This window comes from Octopus bimaculoides, chromosome 3, assembly GCF_001194135.2.
Source record: "Octopus bimaculoides isolate UCB-OBI-ISO-001 chromosome 3, ASM119413v2, whole genome shotgun sequence".
Lineage (NCBI taxonomy): Eukaryota > Metazoa > Mollusca > Cephalopoda > Octopoda > Octopodidae > Octopus > Octopus bimaculoides.
The window spans coordinates 92,105,828-92,128,637 of NC_068983.1; the positions used below are offsets into that span (position 1 = coordinate 92,105,828).

Here is a 22,810-nt window from a genome sequence, read left to right on the forward strand (position 1 = left end):
TTTTTATGTTTTTTGATTTATTATTTGTGTTGCTTAATATGTTTTGCTAACATTGCTGTTCCTTTTCAGATTTCATCAGAAAAAGGTAATTAAAATTCATTAAAATCACAGATCTGTTGGACTTTCAAAGAGGTCAAATTGTTGGTGGTCATATGGCAGGCGCTAGCATAATGAAAACATCCGAAATGTTTAGTGTATCAAGAAGTACTGTCTCGAAAGTAATGACAACCTTTGATAAAGAGGGAAAAACCTTCTTGTGGAAACAAAACTCTGGAAGAAAACCAAAACTTTCAGATAGGGACTATCAGACTCTTACGCAAATTGTTAGAAAGGATTACAAAAGTACAGCTCCCAAAATTACTGCAGAGCTTAATGACCACCTCAAGACCCTAGTTTCCTCAAAAACTGTTCACCAAGAGCTGCACAAAGCTGGATTTCATGGGAGGGCTGCAATTAGAAAACCACTACATTCAAAAACAAACATTGCAAAGCATTTAGAGTGGAGTAAAAACCTACAGAATCATTTTCCCGCTTGAGTCATCCTTTTCCTTCTTTCGGACCACCAGCTGAGTATACATGTGGAGACAGCCAAAAGAAGCATCTGATCCAGACTGCCTTCTTCCAACTGTTAAACATGGAGGAGGATCTGTAATGGTCTAGAGGTGGGGGGCTATATCTTGGAAATCTGCCAGCCCAATGGTTTCCCTTCATGGCAGAATTAATAGTCAAAACTATTATGTGATCAAATTCATTCCTATGGTTGCGGAACTGTTTCTGAAGGGAAACACAATCTTTCAGGATGATAATGCACTAATTCATACAGCTAACATTGTTACTGAATGGTACGAGGAACATTCTAGTGAAGTTGAACATCTTATCTGGCCACCACAGTCCCCAGATCTTAATATCATTGAACATTTATGGTGCATTTTAGAAAAACAAGTAAGGAGTTGGTATTCTCCACCATCATCACTACAAGAACTAGAGGCTGTTTTAGCTGAAGAATGGACAAAAATTCCTTTGGAAACAATTCAAACTTTGTATGAGTCCATACCTTGTAATATTCAAGCTATAATTACTGCCAAAGGCAGTCCTACCCCATATTAAAATAAATTTGTTTGAAATTTTAAGGTTTTCTATTATTTTGTCCAACCCCTGTATATATATTACAAAATATTACTTTCCTCTCCAGTACCCATTCAACCAAATAGATGCTATCAAGTATGGAGATTGGATCTTAAACTTTCTACTTTACAGCATTAGCTTATTTATTCACAAATATGTGTGTTTGTGTAAAGGAAAGAGGCATTCTTTCAGAGCAGATCAACATATTCAATCAGAAGATAAAATACCATGTTTAGATGGAGTAAAAAATTCACTAGTACAAGCATCAAGTATATATGAGGTCAGGAAAAGTACATTTTAGATTTTTTTTTCATGGGGAGATGGGAATACAGGAATTCTTTCTATAAAATGACAATGGTAGAAATGCTAAATTTGTGAAATGCTAAGATGTTTTCCTTCTACATTTTTACTCTGTTATATCAACAAATTTTAACTTGTGGTAAATCATTAATTGCCTTTGGAATATATATTAGTTATGAACTTTCATCAAGAGAAAAGCTGTTAAATAGAACTTGTTATTGATAGATTTGTCATCAGCTTTTTCATATGGTAAATCATGCAAATTCTTATTAAGCAGAAAATTATAATAAACAAAGTAATATCTCAATGCAATCTGACTGAAGTACAAGTCTACAGAAACTGAATTGTGCATATATATTTTTTCATATATCAATTCAGTACTAGAGTGGTATACTTTAGTCATTTCTGGGATCCATGAGAAAATATACTCAATCTGAAATATAACAAAAGATTTATCAAATACTTAATAACTCCCTCCTACCTCATGATAATATCTTTTTAGGTATTAGAAAGAGGTAGATGGATTAGGCTATTGTGACATAAATATTACTTTGAATAGTATATCTCTAGGATTGAGGAAATCTTAATTACCAGTGTTGTTGATTCAGCTGTAACTCTCATGTAGAAATCTTTTGTTAAAGTAAACAGTTTATAGTGCCAAATCTTGGTATTTTATGTTCTAATTTTTTAATGAGGGTTAACTGGCTGATTTTAACGTGTGTGGACAAGATGCTAAATGCACTTTTGCCAAAGCACAAGAAGCCGAAGGCAAGAAACCAAACGGACTAAAGCCAAACGGATGCAATAATAAAAAGCAAACCATTCCTACCTACATAGTTTAATGCACTCAATTCACCAATTTGGCACTTAAGATTTATCGAAATTAAATTTTAATTTTCATATATCTTTTTGGCATCTTGCCCATTCGGATTTATGTCTGTTCAGCATTGTGTCCATTCGGCTTCTTGGCTTTGTCTTCTTGTCCTTCAGCAAAAGTGCATTCAGCATCCCGTCCGTGTACCTATTTTAAAGCATAAGAGAGTACTCAATTTATAGACCCATTTTGAGCCATGGAATCAATTGAGTTTTATATTTGAATTTTTATTATAACTTAAAAGCTTGAAATGCTTACTGTTAACTTTCAGCTGAAAATTTTAGTTCTAGAAGGGAATTTATATTATTCTTGTTGTCTGGACTTGAAACTCATTAAATATGCAGTTTACTTTTATCTTCTATTAAAACTTGATGCCTACAAGCATGCACTTTAGTTCCTAGATTAACAAAGTAATTATTGCCCAGGATTTAAAATGATTACAGACTTAGTCTTGTGAGATGAAAAGCTTTTGGAGTGTTTTACCATTATTACATTGAGATGTTAACAGAGGAGAAATAAGATCAGACCCACACTATTACTTTTTAACACTTTTAAAATGATTAACGTAAATTTACACACGCAATGGACATGCTTTAAATCGGCGACATAATTATATGTCACCTGACTTAGAACCTGTCGCCTGAGTTAGTACTGGTCCACCTGCTAACTGATAGGCCGATTACATGTTTCATATAGATGTTTACAACCCGATAGGCTGGTCCTACCACTCCAGCTCTGTCAGCTTCATTGTCACGTCCTGTTTTGTCAAATTTACAGTTGTTGCATCCTACCACTCCGGCTCTGTCAACTCCATCATTGTGTCCTGTATCATCGAATTTATGGTCATTGTGCCAAGCTACACCAAGCTCCACGACCTCACCAGTTGTTCCTTCTGGTTTAGACAATGATTCAGAGAGTAAGTATTTTCCTAGTTCAGAGTCAGATGATTCCAGTAGCAATGATGATATTCTGGTGAATCAAGGGTACAGGTGGGCAGCAGTGAATGGCCCTGACAACAGAATGTTGTGTGGCATGCAAGAGACAGTTTCATCTTGGGTTTACTGGTACACCTGGCATAAAGGCAAACCTTGAACATGGAAGTTCACCAATGGAAATCTTCCTCAAGTTTTTGACAGATGAAATGTTCCAATATATAGCGGACAAAATGGATGACTATGCTGAGAACCATCTCCAGCATGTCAAACCCAGGCATGGCAGTGATTGGTTTCCAACCACAGGGGATAAAATCAAAGTTCTGCTTGCCCTGCTGATACTGATGGGCATTGTGAAGAAACCAACCTGGCGTCATATTGGAATTGGGATCCAGTCATGTTGGCACCTTTCTTTCTAGAAATGATACCTTGTGATCAATTTTTGGTGCTTCTTCAAAATCTACATTTCAACTCGGGAGAGCACCAGGATAACAGGCAACACAAAATAGTCTTATCATTGACAAAGTGGCTGAAAATTTCAGAATGTTGTATGTCAGCACACAGGACATTTTTATGGATGAGAGTTTGTGGAAATTCAAGTGAAGGCTCTGATTCAAACAATACAACCCGACCAAATGTGCCTACTTTGGAGTCAAGGTTTATAAAGTATGTCAGTCAATTAGCAGAGCCTGTGGGTACACATGAAATTACACAATCTACACTTGTCAGGACAGATTGAATCTTCCAGCGTCTACTCTAGCTTCAACTGATGCCTTGTTGTTGCTGAATGAAAACTTGTTTGACAAAGGCTACAATATTTATATGAACAGCTGGTTTTCCTGTCCAAACCTCTTCCTGAAACTGCAGGCAAGGAGGACTAATGCCTGTGGAACTGTAAGGATGCACAGGAAAAATATGCTACCTGATCTTCACAAGATAAAACTTTGAAAGGAAGAAACAGCATAGTGATGTACCAATAGTAGCATTCTTGCTCTAGTGTGGTATGACAAGAAAAGTTTCTGCATGTTATCCACAATGCATTCTGAAAGCATGAAGGACACTAGGAAACAAGATATGGACAGTAATACCATAATGAAGCCAAGTGTAATTGTTTCATATAATGAAGGGATGGGTGGGGTCAATTGCTCAGATCAACTGGCTGACACACAAATCGGTGAGAAAATTTGTGAAATGGTACAAAAAAATTTTCTTGTATATAGTTGACGTGTGTCGTGAACTCACATTTGATTTGGCAGATACTTGGTGGTGTGGGGGATCGATTGACATTCAGGAATCTATTGTTCCATGAAATGAAAGAAGTATCAGACCTGCCAAAGTACAGAACACATGGACGTCCCAATGCTGAACTCAGTCCTCACTGCATGGTGAAGGGACATGGACATTTCCACAACTCTTTCCCCCCCCACCGCTAACAAGACAAATGTTTCAAAGAGATGCACAATATGTAAAGCAAAATGGAAACATAAGGAAACTAGATACCCTTGTTCACAATGTGATATGCCACTGTGTGTGACACCCTGTTTTGAACTCTACCACACTAAAGTCAGTTTTTGAATTCATGTGATTGTAAATACATGAAGTTGATCTGACTTATGCATTCGAGTGATCTTATTCAGGAATAATATTGCATGAGTGTCCTGCACAGAGATATAGTTTAGGCAAATAAACAGTACTTGCACTGAAACGGTTGATGAAAATATATGATGAACCATTGTTGTACACTAATTGCTGATCTCAGCTGAGATCATTACCATCAATGCAACTTAGTTGCTTGATAAAGAGAAACCATTGTCATGGGGTTAATATCTAGATAGAAACATTGTTGATGAAACAAACACAAACTCACCTTAGCCATATGGTGCTAATTACCCATCACTAGAAGAAACAAAATATAGATTCAGTTATTGAAACTGTAGCGTCTTCAGCTTTGAACTCAGAATATTTAAGTTCAAAGTTAAATTCACTTGCAATTAGCATTACCATATTTGTTAATGTGATCAGAACTACATTATCTCCTATATATCCTTGGATATACAGGATCCTATATATCCTTGGACCTTAGCAAAATGCCTACTGACATATTTTCCTGTCAGTCATTTTTGGTATCAGTTTTGATAGGCATACCCTCATGGTACAGGGATCAGAATATAAATGATAGGGTATTGTCAAAGGTGCATGAGTAGTGAGTAGTAACTTCACATGAATGCAAAGGGTGTGGTATAGAGAATGCAAAGACTAGTGAAACCTGGGTATATAGAGGGGGTGGGAGACAACAGGATAACAATGATACAGTGAGCAGAGCAGTGAGAACAGGATTGGGGAGCGAGAGATAAGCATAAACATAGTGCATAAAAAAGAGATGTGAGGAAGAGAAGGCATGTAGTTTGGTTTGTTGGGGTAGGGTGTATGAAATTTTGAAATTTCGTCAGTGGGTGCTTATATATTAGCGGTTTACAGTTATGTAATTTTATCTGATCTTTTCGATTAAATTTTACTTTTATGGGCAGATAAATTTAATTTACAGGTGTAAAATCAATAACTTTATGGATAAACACTAAGATCAAAATTCTTAATGTATTAGAATACATTAAGAATTTTGATTTTAGTGTTTATCCATAAAGTGTTTATAGTGTTTATCCTGTTTGATTTGTTACTAAAATAATCCCAGATGTCAACTGCCAACAATTTTGCCACTTTTCAAGATTAATTAAGATACGGTATAATCAGTACAAGATTTTATTCTTTCTCTATATTTCATTCATTTTCATTGAAAATAAAGTACAAAACTCCTTTACTAGTCAATGTATATTGGCTATGTATTCTTATACAATTTAATGAGTACATTTACATAACAGAATGCATCTAATAAAACAGCTCATTAACAGGTGGGATGAAGGTGAATACAGGTGTGTACCATACTGAAAATTAATATGCATTTCTCACTTTCACATATTATATGTAATAAAATGAAATGAATATATAATTGTATTTCTATCAAACTAAAAAATATAATTATGCCATAGTTCTGTCATTGAATTATTCATGGTAATTATACTTGAATAAAGGTGGGAAAGGCTTTATCTCACATTATCTCAAAGCTATGAGAATTCAATAGTGTGATTTGTTTATTTTCAGTTCAAACAAATAAAGGGGAAATATTTTCAGCTGGTTTTGACTGGTCTGAACACTAAAGGGCTAATGACATGTAAAAAATTATGTTTTGATTTGTACAGTTTTTTAATACTTAATATCTAGGTATTTGTAATTCAATTAAATAGATATGTTTAGAACTTCGGTCAGATGTAAATATCAACAAGTATTGGCTTAGTTATCCATTTTACAAGATGGTATTGTAAACTTCCTGGACTAATTCTGTAGTGCACTAACAGATGGCGGTACATGGTTGCGTGCACACTGAGAGCTAGCAGTGACCTTCATCAGGCAGTGTGCCAAGTGACATCACTGTGTTTACTTTGCAAGTTGTGAAATTTGTGTTTTGAGGATCACATGTATGCTGTAGTCTGCGATTTTGTCATGGACAGAAGCTGGGACAAAAATCCAGTGTAAAATTTTGCATTAAACTTTGGAAGTCTGCTGCAGAGACATTGAGCATGCTTTGGCAAGCTTATGGCGATAAGGCAATGGGTCTTACACAATGTTTTGAGTGGCATGGGCATTTCAAAAGCAGAAGAATGTCCCTGGAAGAGAATGAGCCATCTGGAAGATCTGCCAGAAGCTTCATCCCCAGAAATGTGGAGAAAATTCGTCAGCTTGTGCATGAAGATCATTGGAGGACAATCAATGACATTGCTGATGTTGTTGGTCTGTTGTGTGGGTCTGTGCAGGCAATTCTAATGTCTGAATTGAACAAGCTGTGTATCTCCGCTAAGTTTATCCCCCACCTGCTGACCACTGAGCAGAAAGAACATCGTGTTGAGTCTGTCAAGATCTCCTTCAATGTGTCACTGATGACCCATTCTTCATGTCGAGGATCCTGAAATGAAGCACCAGTCATCACAATGGAAGGGTGCTTCATCTCCATGACCAAAGAAGGTACAACAGAGCTGCAGCTCAATCAAGAACGTGCTCATTATTTTTTTTGACAACCGTAGTATTGTGCATCAAGAATTTGTTTCCCAGAGCCAGACTGTCAATTGAGAGTTCTATTGCAATGTTTTGAAATGTTTGAGGGAGGACATTTGGCGAAAGCAACCAGATCTGTGGAGCATGAAGAAAAAGATTTTTCACGGAAACAATACACCCTGTCACCAAGCTCTCCTCACATGTGAGTTTCTCACCAAAAGTGACATGATATTGCTTCTGCATCCAATCTATTCACCAGATTTAGCACCTGCTGACTTCCATCTTTTCCTCAAAATGAAAAGGCTGCTCAGAGGTTCCCATTTTAATACCATTGTTGAGATTCAGAGTGAATCGCACAAGATCTTCAACTCACAGAAAACAATTTCCAAAAGTGACAAGAATGCTGGGACTGCTGTATTGCAGCACAAAGTGACTATTTCAAAGGAGTTGATGTTAAAACTTAAGTAAATCAGTTATTTTTTATTAAATATAACTAGTCCGGGAACTCTTTGATACTACTTCATACAGTGGTATAAAATATGTTCCATTATTATTAATAGAAAGAAATTATAGTATGCATCAGTCATTACTGACAGTGTTTTTGTTTTCATAAGTGAAAAACTTCAGAAAATTAAAAGATTTCCATGTTAACTTTTAAAGAAAGGCTTTTTAAATAGGCTGACTATAGGCTTATTGATAGTGATAACCTGTTGAAACTGAAATGAGGTCCATTCTTGTTGGCTGTGTTTTACTCTTTCATTTTTCTTATTTCTTCTGACTGATAGCAAGCATAAACCAGAATGTGTATGTAAAATCCTCCTACAATGTTTTTCAAATTTAATTATACACATATTTTTGGAAGCTTAAATTGGAAGCCCAAATATCTTGATAAGCTTGATTTTGTAATAATGCAAGATAATGAATGATACTCCATTATATATTTAAAAACATGTTTTAGATAAGGCACCTGTAATTTTTCTATACCAGTCATTTTGTTCAACCTGATGACTAATGTGTTTTGCATAACCCAATATTTCAGCAACTATTTTAAAAATCCTGCTGCTTTCTTTAACTTTTTTTCTAGAGAACTATTATTTTTGTTCTTTGTGATGCTGGGCTCTACATCCTCCTGCTAAATATCTTTATGCATGTTTTTTTTTTAATCATTTTAACTCTATGTAGTATTTTGTACATATTTTTATTTACATTCAGTGACATTTTCTGTTTCAGGTTTCTTAAAGAAGCTGTCAATTCTGAAATGTGACCAGAACAGACTTGCAACATTAACTGCACAGATAGGAAAGTAAGTTTATCAATTAGTTTCTGTTCAAAATTTTACTTAGATATACTTCAATTATTGAATGCTATAATCATTCTTTGAATCTATTTATGAAATACACCACCACTGCCCATTGTTCTCCAGTCAATGTATCTATATATTGTCTTTAAAATTTTTCTGCTTCTAACCAGCCCATCAAGTACTTTTTATGCCATGTTTCTCTATTTACAAGTAATTTTTCAAGTTGAATGAATAACTTTTTTGACAGTCAGCTTCTGTTGTACTGGAGGCATTTCTCTATGTGTATACATCCTCCAAACACTACCCTTCTACAATCCAAACTAAGCATGAAAAACTGCCTCTTGCATCTAGCCCATGATGCCAATATTACCCATTTTCCATATACTTAATTCTGATAAGCAGTAGTGTTATAATGATATAATGATATAATTCAGTTTTAAACATTTTTTCAGCTGAATTTCTCTTTTCACTTCAGAATCTATACTATTGAAAAATAAAGAGTTTACTGTATATACTGTCTATGTATTATATACACTTATACTATGTTCACTGTATTTCTTTTCCTCTTTCAGTTGTGAATCTCTCCAAGAAATGATTCTGACTGAGAATTTCTTGACTGTAAGTGCACCTGCAACACAGCAAATTGTTATCCCTCTGCTTATTTAGATGATCCGACTAAAACTTACAATAACTGAAGTTAAAGAGTTTCTATTAACTGCAATATTATTAAACTTTTCTTGCAACCAGTGTTGTGTACTGGTATACAAATTACCTTATTCGATTTGTCATAATCAACTTATTTAAAAAGCCTTTCTTTATAAGTTAACATGGAAATATTTTAATTATTTGAAGCTTTTCACTTATGATAAAAAAAAACTAATATAAAATGAAATTATGAAATAAGAATGAAGTAAAAATGGGTGAAAATGTCAAAATAGCTCTCACTTTCTGTAATGTGAATCAATTTTAATATCTTTCAACATAAGATTTTAGATATTTTTTAAAGTCAACAGTCAAGAAGATGATTGGGATTTGTTATTCTTTGATTGTAAGAACAACAGTGTAATATTAACTTTAAATACATAAATAAACAACTTAAATTATATATATATATATCAAAGCTCTCTTTCATACTTATACACTCCAATATTAAACTCACATATACACACCACCTACTGATATTGGTTATCTTCAATTTCAGGAACTGCCAATAACCATTGGGAAATTGGGAAATATGAACAATCTCAATGTAGACCGCAACCGTCTGACAGATATTCCTATAGAGGTTGGTACATGTTTTTAGTTTTATCAGAACAGGTTTCACCTTCATCATTATTATTAGAGGATAGCAGAAATGCCACAGTACCTGATTTGCTGCATTTAATTACATCCCTCTGAGTTCATATCTTGCCAAGGTCTACTTTACATGTCATTCTTGCAGAATCAATAAAATCAGGAACAATGAAATACTGGAATTGATTCACTACACATTTCCTTTAAAATTTGTTTTCTTGTGTCAGTGTTAGAAATGCCCTAATGCAGTACTAAGCAGTGGCTCTCATGGCTTCTGGTCTTAACTGATTGGAAGTGTTAACATGTACATGTTTTATTTTGGTGTAAAATTATTCTGCTCAGTACCACAGATTTGCTTGTCAGTTGCTTGGCCTTAACCAGTTGAACATTTCCCTTAGTGTCTGACAATATATGCATCTCTGATCAGAAGCAGCAGTGGGGGAACATCATAGTCATGGGTTGAGAAGGATTATTTAGGGTTTGAATAATTCACCTCTGGAAACTTGGGTGTTTTGTTCATCATCCTTAAACAAACTTTATTTAGGAACCTTTTGAGTAAGATGGCCTACTTGACCTGAAGAAAATTCTATCAGGGCTCCACTTGCAAGGTCACATGCTGTTTATCTTGATATGAGATTACCATGCTATGCACATATGGTTGTGATGCATATACCTGGTATACCCCAGTGTCACTTTCATGGCATGCATTGCTCTCTCACTCATTAATAATAATAATAATAATAATAATAATAATATGAGAGAGAGAAACCCTGGTGGCAATAGCAAAAATAAGGCTGGTGGTTTAGTGCAGATGCTGTTATCCTGCTATCCTAATACAGTATCAGCAGATAATAGAGTAAGGAGGAGGAAGTGGACCAGCAAAGAAAATAGGATAGTGATGCAATCAGTGCTACTTAGAAAGTGAACCTAAAAGAAAGGATTACAGAAAATGAATGTTGACACTCGAGAAGGGTATGTTTAAAACGACTGAGCAGAGACTAGTAGACCAGGCTAATGTTATTAGAAGAAAATTAGAGGTGAAAGAGCTCACAAAAGAACTTGAAAAAAAAAAGACCAAACAATAGAAAAGCCAAACAACTTGTTTGGGACAACTGGCACCAGCAAGTTAAGTGAGGAAGATTGTGGATGAGTTGCAGAAAGCAAGGAATAAAGAAGAAAGAATAAGATTACCAGCATTAAAAGGTGCCAATAGAAGGAAGTTGCTAGATATGACAAGGAAAGTTGGTTCTTTTATCAATGGGATAGATACTAAAAATATAGGTGGCACTAACTTATTGAGCTATGCAAGGGGTAGGGTAGAGGTAATATTTACTAGGAGATTAGGTATTTCTCAAGGAAAGATTTAGAAAGAGCAAATGTGGAGGAGGAGATTAGAAAATAAGGTGAAAACTTTAAGACAAGATCTGATAAGAATTGAAGCCTGGAAACTGAGCAAGTTAGGAAACACAAGATTTAAATTTTCTCTTGTGAAAAAATAGTTAGTCAACAAGAAAGGATTTGGGATAGTCATGGAAGAGTTGAAACAGTGTATCATAGCAATTACAGGTAAGCTTTCTAGATATCAGAAAAGAACAAATCAGTATCAACAGAACAGCTTGCTTGAGACAGACCAGAGGAGATTTTATAACCAAATAAATAGTGTAGAAGAAAGTACTGAAGATGAAGAAACCTATTGCAGAAAAAGCTAGAAAGTTCTTAAATAATATTTGGGATAAGCCAGTCAGTCATAATGAAGATGCAAAGGAGAGGTAGTTAGTGAGAAGCAGCCAGATCTAAGACTACCTAGTGCATTAATGAGTAAAGTGTTAGGAAAAATGCTGAATTGAAAGTTCCCAGGACCAGATTCAGTTCAAAAGTACTGGCTGAAGAAATTTAGTAGCTTACATAGGAAATTGAGGGAACAACTTCAGGATTGACTGAATGGAGGAGTAATACCAGATTGGATGACTAGAGAGAGAACAGTACTCCTTGCGAAAGACAACAGCAAGGGCAATATAGCTAGCAATTATAGATCAATCACTTGCTTACCATTAGTGTGGAAGCTGTTAACAGAAATGCTTTCAGAAAGCATTTACAAGCACCTTGACAGCCAGAATTTGACACCAGATCAGAAAGGTTGCAGGAAGAAGGCTAGTGAAACGCATGATCCATTATATACAGGCAAAGTAGTTCTAAAAGAAGTGAAATCGAGAACGAAAAAATTAGCAATAGCATGGACAGATTATGAGAAAACCTATGACCTGATTCCACACTCATGGATAAATGAATGTTTAAGTATATTCAGTATTGCAGACAGTATAAGAGAGTTAATTGGCCATTACATGAAGAAATGAAAAGTATATCCCTACTCAGGTAACAAAGGCTTAAGGAAAGTTAATACCAAGAGAGGAATTTTCCAGGGAGATTCATTATCTCCTTTAATATTTGTGTTATGTTTAATCCCACTCAGTTTAGTATTAAGAAAGGCAAAGACAGGACATCAGTTTAGAGATAGTAAGGGAAAAAATTAACCATTTACTATACATGGATAATTGAAACATTTTAGTAAAAATTAAAAAAGAAAAAGATAGAATCTTTAATACAAACTGTAAGACTCTTCAGCAAAATATAGGTATGGGATTTGGCAGAGATAAGTGCACAATATTAGTTATTGAAAAAGGGACAGGTAGTCAGTAGAGAAGGCATCCAATTACCAGATGGCCAAACATTAAAATTACTGAAAGGAGAGAGTTGACGGAGTACTAACTATAGAAATGAAAATTGAGGTGTACATCAGATGGGTGAAGAGACTAATGAAGTCAATCTGAATGGGCCAAATCTTGTGAAAACTGTTAATACTTGAGCAGTATTGTTGCTTAGATATTCAACAGCTTTTGTAGATTGGACAAAATCTGAACTAGCAAATCTAGAGTAAAAAATTTGGACAGAATTCAATATGGATGGAGGACTTCATTGAGGAACAGGAGTAGAAAGATGATACTTTCCTAGAAAGGAAATAGGGTTGAGGGTTAATATCAGTAGAAGACTGTGTGGAGTTAGCTCCCATGTAAGTAAAAGTGAAGAAGGTTTAAGAGCTGCGAAAGTAGCAATAGGAAATAGAGAAACCAAAAAGCCAAAAGAAGTTAAAAAACCAGAAAAAAGAAGCAAGATTATCTGACTGGCAGGACAAGGCTTTGCACAGTAGATTCTCAAAGATAGTTGCAGGAAGTAGTAATAGTGAGACACGGTTATAGTTGCAGAAAGGACAGCTGAAAAGGGAAACAGAAAGTTTGAAAGATCTTGTGTAAGATCAAGCAAGCCAGGTAGATTCTCATTATAGGTTATGTAAATCAAAAAAGGAAAATGTTACTCATACAGTTAGTGAATGTAGCATGTTGGCACAGAAAAAACTATGAGAAAAGATATGATAACCTAAGGAGAACAATCCACTAGAATTTATGTATAAAGCTAGGATTTGACCATACTGATAAATGGTATGAATATGAACCTAGTAAAATATTAGAAAGTAAGAAATAGAAGATGTTATGGGACTTTAACATTCAGACTAACAGAGTAATAGGAGCTAGAAGGTCTGATTTAATAATAGTAGTTGACAATGAGAATAAAAAGTGTCAGGTAATTGACTTTACATTGCCAAATAGTAAGAAAGTCAATATGAGAGGTATAGTTAAAATAGCAAAGTACCAGGACCTAGCAATTATGTAATAGAGGCTATGGAAAATGCTGGTAAGATGTACCCTTGTACTTATAGGTGCATTAGGAACTATCCCTAAAAATTTGAACAGATGGATAGAGGAAAGAGGCATAAAACTTAGTTTAGTGCAGCTCCAGAAAACAGTGTTATTAGGGACAGCTAGGATACTTTAGAAGGTTCTTGGCATCTAAGATTACTAGTTGTAGCCTGATGTTCAGAATTTTTCTGTTCCAACAGTTTAATCTATTGTGTGTATGTGGAATAATAATGATGATGAAGTGAGTTCCTTGGCAAACACTGTCCACTGTTTTAGTGCTGATGTTAAGATGGAATTCAAACTCAAGAAGTGTAATGAGTCTGATAAGAGGTAAGGATAGAATTACCATATAGAGAAGTAATGAAACAAATTGAAAAGGAAGGCTATAAATGGAACCTTGGAGAAGGAAATGAAAGAACAACTGAAGAAAGAGTATTTCCAAAGACTATGATTGGTGTTGTGCTCAAATTTGACTGGATGAAATTAATTCCAAGCAGTAAATACATGGGTGGTAGCATCACTTAGATATGGAACTTGAATCATATCTAGGCAAAAGAATGAATTGATGAGTATGGATATAGAAATTATTGACATTACACAAAGCATTCCAACCTAAGAGTGACACTGATCAGTTGCACTTGTCCAGAAGAAAGGATGAGAGAGGTTTGATCAGTTGTCAAAATTGTGTTGAATCAAAGGAAAACAATTTAGGGTGGTATGTAAAAAATGCTGTGGAACCATTATTAATGCACGTGAAGAAGTCTAGTATCATCAAAACTGATAATTGTTGTGGTGAATAGAAAAAAAGATGCCTGATAATTGACATATGTACTGGTGACAACAAGATTGAAAAGAAAGGAGAAAAAATGAACAACTATGATACAAGTGAAGTGGGAAATATGCAGGTTGTAGGTAACAAAGAAAATGGACATGATACCAATAGTGATTGATGTACTTGGAAGTATCAATACTCAACTACCAGTATGGCTCAGAAAGATTAAAACAAATGTAAAGATAGAACATTTACAAAAATCATCATTACTTGGAACTGTAATAGTCATCCGCAGGGTTCTGGAAGTATGATCAGTGAACAATTGTCACCTTAGCCTGCTGGCTGTAGGAAGTTAACACTTTCCATCTTACCCAGCAAAACGAAGCTAAGATTTTTCATGATATAATAATAATAATAATAATAATAATAATTTCAAATTTTTGCACAAGGCCAGCAATTATTTTAGAGGGAGGGGTAAGTTAATTACATTGACCCCGTGCTCAACTGGCTTATTTTATCAGCCCCAAAAGGATGAAAGGCAAAGTTGATTTTAATGGAATTTGAATTCAGAATGTAAATTGGCAGAAGAAATGTTGCTAAGCAATTTTTCCTTTGTGCTAACAATTGTGCCAGCTCATCATTTTAATAATAATAATAATAATCCTTTCAACTTTTGGCACAAGTCTTGAAATTTTGGGAGAGGGGTCTAGTGTTTCACTAGTACTTATTTTGCTGATCCCGAAAGGATGAAAGGCAAGGAGAGTCTCAGTAGAATTTGAAATTAGATTGTAAGCACACTGTACAAAATGCTGTTAAGCACTTTTTCCAGTATCCAGTTCTGCCAGATTGGCACCTTAATAATAATGATGATGTTATTAAAATGATTACATACTATAATGTTGTCTTGAGTTTTGGTGACATGCAGTCTCCTCAAATCTCAAGAATCTTAGGATTTATAGATGGTCGAGGTCTCACATGGTGAAACCATCTAATGATGACTCCGTTCAGAAGGCTGGAATAATACATGTTCCAGAGGGGAAAGAGAGAGACACAACTGAGTAGAATGTTTAAGAGAAGATTTATTGGTATGTTAATGTGTGTGTCTCTGTGTGCGTCATGTATACAGAATAATAGATAAGCCACTGTGAGAACAAAGTGTATGTGTATGGGCATGGATGTATGCATGTGTGTTAAGTACATATAAGAATAGCAATGAAGGGGACAGTGAAAGAGTCTATAATGAGAAGCTAGATGAATGTTCATAGACATAAGAATGAGAAATACCAGTTCGTAGTCAATTGTACACAGTAGTTGAAATACTGTATCAAGAAGTTGCGGTGATGATGCAGAACCAGAATTGCGGTACATGTCGTATGAAGTTGTGGTTGTAATGCTGCTGCCTGGGTTACTTGTACAGGAGTTCTCGCAGGTTGTATATTCGCTGTTAACCATAGTGAAGTAATTCGCAAACAGTGCAGTATTGGAACCTGTGTGAGTTGCTTGTTGAGCTGTGTACATAGAGATGATGTTGATGTTAAGAAGATGATGGTAGTGACGAAGATGGAGGTTGCCATAATGCTGTTGGATGGGTCATCTGCCATTGTCGCTGGAACTGGCTGTGTCTTGTGTGGTCAGTGGCTAGACCTTAAAAGGTCTGGAACCAAAGACCTCAAGACAAGGAGAAGGTAATTTTTTTATAAGGAACAGTAGGATTGTGAACAGGTTGTCTCACGTGATCTTATTTAGAGCTCTGATTGATTATACGTTGCAGATTGGTGTGACATAGTAAGAGACAACGGGGTCCAAATAGCAACCAAAGGTTAGCTATTATGTGCTACATTTGAATGTACATATATATAATAAACGGGAAAAGAATTTCACTAGAGTGTACACTACAGATTCTTGCAGAAAACAAGAATCCCATGAAATATTGTAATTACTATTCTATATCACAGCCTTTGGCTCACATTAATCTGTCTTTTCTACTACTTTGAATCCACACATTTAGTTAACATCTCAATGCACTTTTTTCTGACACAATCATGCCTGTGCTTATAATTCTATGCTAGCTTCCTGCATTCATTCAAGGGATGGTCAATACTTTCATTTCCTTTCCCACAGATTCTGTGTTTGATCTCTGACAGAGTTTTATCAATATTTGTCTTTATCATTTTAATTTCTTGCTTCTAAGTAACTATATTTAGATATTTGATTTCTCATTTTAGCTTATTGTCTATCAGCCACAACCAGCATTCTTTAGTTCCAAAATCCTTGATTTGTTGCATAAATTGGCCATCTAATTCCTTTTTTCTCCATCTACTTATTCTGTTGTTTTACCTCCTGTTCTTGAATGCTCTTACTGTTTCATTAATTGTTTGATATTTCTAGTTGTGCATACTATTCTTCCTTCACTACATACAACACAGTTTAGCAATCCTCTGCAACCTTCCTTTCAGGTAGGTAGAGCCTGTCAGTATTACTTTTAGGGTGGTACACATTGTGCATTGTGAGCAGCTTCTTAGTTCTTCTGTTTAAGCCCTGTAGCTTTTAGAAAAGGACAGTCCACTGTTCCTTGAAAACACTGTCAAAGTGCAGATGGAAAACAACATTCATGTGTTTGAAACTAGAAAGCTCATGCCTGCTGCAATCCATCTTGGACTTAATTCTAGCTTTGTTGTTACAGCTCCATTAGTTGAGTCCAACTGACAGCTTTCATACCTTCATGTTTCAGCACAATTACCCTAACTTGGACAGCACACCCTTTATATTTCACTGCAAAGTAATGGTCAAAGGGCCATTCTTGCCACAAGCACTATTCTTACAATATCTCTTCTATGCAACTAGTTTTTCTTCTATTTCATTGTTACAACTAAAAGATGCTTCTCTGACTTTTCTTTATAGTGAAACCCATCAACTGTTGTTGATGATGGCTCCTGTCAATTTCCACTTCACTAGCGCCCAGTCAAATCCCTGAAATCTTGCACCATTCATTTCCCTGTAACCAGGTTCTTGTCTATTTGTCTTGTGAAATTGATTGTAAAGGTTACAAATTTGTGGTGTGAAACTGTGGACAACTTATACTGAATTATTTGCTAACCTGACAAAAATCCTATCTAAATGATCCACTATGATTTTGATCATGTCCATATTAGCATATTAGGGGAATTGGAGCAAAACCTGTCAGGCAGTTGACTGTGCTAGAGATTTTTTTCAAGGATTTTGCACCCTACTCTTCTATCCATTATTCCCATATAGTCTTCCCACTAACATTGAAGACTCTAAAGAAACCTGGCTGTTGAATCATAAAGAGGCACTAGTCTGAAGGCTGCATCATCACCCTTATTGCTGCTTAGATCCAAAGGTATCGGTCTATCAATCAGGATTAGAAAAACTGCACTTACCTTTATGTCAAGGTCATTCTGAAACAGCACTGCCATACCACTTTATGCAAGCCTACTTCACTTAATCTGGATAAGTGGCTTAAGCCACATAGGCTTCTAAAAGATAGGTAAATGACTGTGTTTTAGAAGTCCTGGTTTCACTAATGGCTACTGCATCCCTACATGGTAACTTGAGGTAACTGATTAGATGTCCCCGCTTCCCTGTCTCTCCACTATGAGCATTTATACAACCTATTCTCAGTATTACTATTTCAGGAGGCAGGAAAGAAACAAACAAAAACAAAAAAGCGGGTCAGTCACTTAACCTAGTTTTTTGGTTTATTCTTTTTTCAGGGCCTTTGTACTTGTCTCCAAAATTTTTCTGAATAAACTTTTAAAATGTTCCACATCATGTGGGCAATGCTTTCTTAAAATACAGCATATTATCAGTGTAGTTGAACACTTGTCAGCTGGAACTCTTGTTGTAACTGATGGAGAGTCAGACCATTATGTAGTTCTTACTAGTACTTTCTCTTGTAGTGTTTTGGAAAGGGAGAGTGCATGAAAGCCCTCACCTGTTGTTAAAATTTTGCCTACAGACATAGGCGCAGGTGTGGTTGTGTGGTAAGAAGTTTGATTCCCAATCACATGGTTCTAGGTTCAGTCCCACAGCGTGGCACCTTCGGTTAGCATCTTCTATAGCGTTGAACTGACCAAAGCCTTGTGAGTGAGCTTGGTAGGCAAAAACTGGAGAAAGCCCATCATGTGTGTGTGTGTATTTGTTTCCCATTAGCACTTGACAACTGGTGTTGGTGTGTTTACATCCCTGTAACTAAGCAGTTCAACAAATGAGACCAATAAAATAAACACCAGGCTTTGAAAAAAGTACTTGGGTTGGTTCATTCAACCAAAACTCTTCAGGGTAATACCTCAACATGGCCACAATCTAATGACTGAAACAAGTAAAAGATAAACTCTATCGACTCTTCATTTTCCTTTCAGATAACTGTGTAATTTGAAGGAGCTTGTTCATGAATGGTTGCTGTAGCTGCTCTGTCTCTTGTGGCTGGTATGGTTGTTGTCTTGGTTGCTTTTAATAATGCTTTCTGTTCCTGATTTTCATGCATCTCTCATTGTTGCTGTAGATGTTGTTTCTGTTTTTTTTTTGTGTTTGTTTGTTTGTATGTGTGTGTGTGTGTGTGTGTGTGTGTGTGTGTGTGCTGGATTTATTCTACAAGATAAGCTGCTTTTTAAACATTCAAATGCACCTGCTGATCATTGTATAACTATTTCTAATAAAGGTAAAAGGCTACAAATATGTAGGAGGGATTAATCAATTAAATCAACCACAGTAATCAACTGGTACTTTATTTTATCAACTCCAGAAGATTGATAGGCAAAATTAACCTCATCAGGATTTTATCTCATCATGTCAAAAGACAGAACAAATAAATTATGGCATTTCATCTGATGCTTAAGCAATTTTGCTCTACCTCATCTAATGAACTAAGAAATATTTCCTGTTATGTTATAAGCTGCTGCTTCAATATGTACTGAGTTTTATTGTTAATCTTGATTTGTATTATTAAACATATACTTAACTTATTTCTTTGCTTTTTTGCAAATTGCTGTAGATATGATTTACTGTTGTCTGTTCTTTTTAGATTGGAAAATGTTCCAAACTTGGGGTTTTATCTCTGCGAGATAACCGCTTGCTTCGACTTCCCCAAGAATTGGGCAATTTGAAGGAACTTCATGTCATGGATGTTTCAGGAAACAGGTTTGCTTAAATTTTTTTTTCATTTCCTCCCAGCAGTTCCTCTGTAACTGTTATTACCATTATCATTCAGCTCCTTTTATTTCTCCCCCCTCTATAGTACTCACCTTATGTTTTTTTCTTTTCCTAAGATGGCTTAGATATGTCAGTAAACTCCTTATTTTCTTACTAATGTAGTAATATTTTCAAAGGTTAATACATTTTATAATTTGGTTTATTATATAAGGGAAGAGAAATACACTTGTATAACTTCCATGACTTACCTCAAAATTTTAATTGCAAAACAAAAATTACAAAAAAATGGGCTGGAACTAAGATTCAACTCCCTATGAGCTAACTTTACTCCACAGCTTCCTGCCTTTTAAAATACATTATGACTACCTGTGTTGTAGATAAAAACAACATATTCCTTTAATTGATGTTCATGATAAACTTATTGATAAAGTGCTGCATTTGAGTTGTAATTGAAACTACTTTACAACTTGAACTTCATGAAACTTACATAACTTAAGGTAATAAAGTCAAAATGTTTTATAGTATTCTAGGAATCAATTCATTTAGTTTTGATTCCTCTTTTTCTTTTCTCTTTTTTTCTCCTTTCTTTCTCTCTCTCTCTTGCTCTGACATGTTTTATATTCCAAGATGAAATGAAACCATTAGATTTTATGGGAATTATAAATCAGATAGATTTCCATAAGTTTTCAACCAATTACTAAATCATTTAAAAATTTGAATTACATATGTGCACTTTTTATGTATGCCCATACAAACATTTTTACAAATTCACAGTGTCATTGAATTTAAGTATAGACAACTGATTATATTGTTGTAAATTTAGCTCTTGCTATTTATCTCTTTCAAATAATAATATTTGTGCTAGTGAGCCTTGCTCACAAAAGACAAAAAAAGGCATTCTACTCATTAAGTTGGAAAAGTATCCCTCTGTATAAACTATTATTCTAACATAAAGAAGCATGAAAACCTGTATGTAGTTGTTTGAATTGCCAGAATAATAACTGAATCTCCTACTAATTACTTCTACTTCCTTACAAAGAGAAAGTTCATCGTCATCATTTAACATCCATTGTCCATGCTGGCATGGGTTGGATAGTTTGACTAAGCTGGCACACTGGAAAGCTGCACCAGACTCCAGTCTGATTTGACATGGTTTTCTATGGCTGGATCTCCTTCTTATGCCAACCACTCTGAAAGTGTAATGGATACTTTTATGTGCCACCAGTACAAGTGCCATTTGCATGACACCGGGATGCATTTACATGTCATTGGCATGGAGGCCAATCTGCGTGACATTGGTATCTACTATGGCTGTGATTTTGCTCAGCTTGATAGGTCTTCTTCTCATGATGCCGTCATCATGCCAAAGGTCTTGGTTATTGTCTCCATGTGGCCTAACACTCGAAAGGAACTCAGCCACTTTGCCTCTGTCAGGCCCAATGCTCAAGAGAAACTCAGTCATTTTGCCCCTGTGTGGCCCAATACTCGAAAGGAACCCAGCCACTTTTCCTCTGTGGGGCCCAATGCTTGAAAGGAACTCAGCTACTTTGCCTCCATCAGGCCCAACGTTCAAAGGATGTTCTTTATGTGCTACCAGCACAGGTACACTTGGCTTTACGAGTCCTCTCAAGCACAGTACATTGCCAAAGGTCTCAGTCACCAGTCATTGCCTCTGTGAAGCTCAAAGTTTGAAGATCATGCTTCACCACCTTATCCCATGTCTTCCTGGGTCTACCTCTATCACAGGTTCCCTCCACAGTTAGAGATCAGCACTTCTTTACATAGCTCTCCTTGTACATACACATCACATGACCATACCAGCGCAGTCATCTCTCTTGCACACCACATCTGACTCCTCTTATGCCTAACTTTTCTGTCAAGATACTTACACTCTGTCGAACATGCACACTGACATTGCACATCCAGCGAAGCATACTGGCTTCATTTCTTTCAAGTCTATGCATGTCCTTGGCTATCATAGCCCATGTTTCACTGCCATGCAGCATGACTGTTGGCACACAGGCATTAAACAATCTGCCTTCTTCTCTGAGAGAGAGGCGCTTTGTTGCTAGCAGGGGTAGGAGCTCTCTGAATTTTGTCCAGCCTAATCTTATTCTCACAGCTATGCTCTCGGAGCATCCACCTCCACTACTAACTTGGTTACTTAGATAATGGAAGCTATCTACTACCTGTAGCTTGCCTCCCTGGCAGTTGATGGAGTCTATTTTCTGTGCATTTTCAGTGTTTACTGTACCTGTGCACCTTCCACATACAAAAGTTAGTTTTCCTGTTAATCTTCCTCTGATTTTGCTGCACCTTTTATGTGCCCAAAGCTTACACTGGGTGCATCTTATGGAGTTTCTGCCTACACCTTTTCTACAGATTGAGCAGGACCTTCTACCTGAAGGGATTTGTGATTTGTCTGCTTTCCTACTTACTATGACTTTGGTTTTTGCTAGGTTAACTCTAAGGCCCTTTGATTCAGACCTTACTTCCATACTTGAAACTTCTTCTCTGGTTCAGGTAGTGATTTAGCTATAAGAGCAAAGTCATCAGCATAGAGGAGCTCCCAGGGGCAGCCTGTCTTGAATTATTCTGTTATTGCCTGGAGGTCTATGAGGGGGCTGAGCACCAATCCTTAGTAAACCGCTACTTGTACCCAGAATTCTTTGCTGTACTTATTGCCCACCCTCACCTTACTGGTAGCGTCCCTGTACAAAGTTTGTGCAGCCCTCACCAGCCACCTGTCTTTCCCTAGTTTCCCTGTCATCATATCCTTAATTGCTTTATCTACCATCATACTGTTGATTCAGGTAGCTGGTCCCTCAATTGGGTCAACATTTGGCAGACTATCCTATTCATTGTCCACGTTCAACAGTCTTTCATAATGGCATCTCCAAGCCTCTTTCTTTGCAGACTCGTTAAAAGCAAGTGCACCATCATCCATGTCTCCTATAAAATCACAATTTTCTCTCACACACTGTCTTGCAATCCGAAATACTTCAGTTCTTTGGCTCACGATGTTAAACATAGGCAAACTTCTTTTTTGCTTCTCCTTTGGCTAGATATACCGGTCTCCTAGCTTCCCTTCTGGCTATCTCATACAGTTCCCTGCTGCCTCCACTCTTCCAGGCCTGTTTCTTTTCTCTTATGGCCCTGTCTATAGTATTGTTTCACTACCACGTT

General features: G+C 36.1%; 1 protein-coding gene across 1 annotated transcript in view; it reads left to right on the forward strand.

The window, feature by feature from the left end:
- Positions 1 to 22,810, forward strand: part of LOC106871622 (protein scribble homolog) — a 698,511-nt gene that overhangs the window by 130,946 nt on the left and 544,755 nt on the right. Inside the window, exons 7-10 of the mRNA XM_052966764.1 lie at positions 8,566 to 8,638; positions 9,208 to 9,253; positions 9,837 to 9,920; positions 19,497 to 19,612. Of these exons, the coding sequence (XP_052822724.1) occupies positions 8,566 to 8,638; positions 9,208 to 9,253; positions 9,837 to 9,920; positions 19,497 to 19,612 (319 nt within the window). The remainder of the gene's footprint in view (positions 1 to 8,565; positions 8,639 to 9,207; positions 9,254 to 9,836; positions 9,921 to 19,496; positions 19,613 to 22,810) is intronic.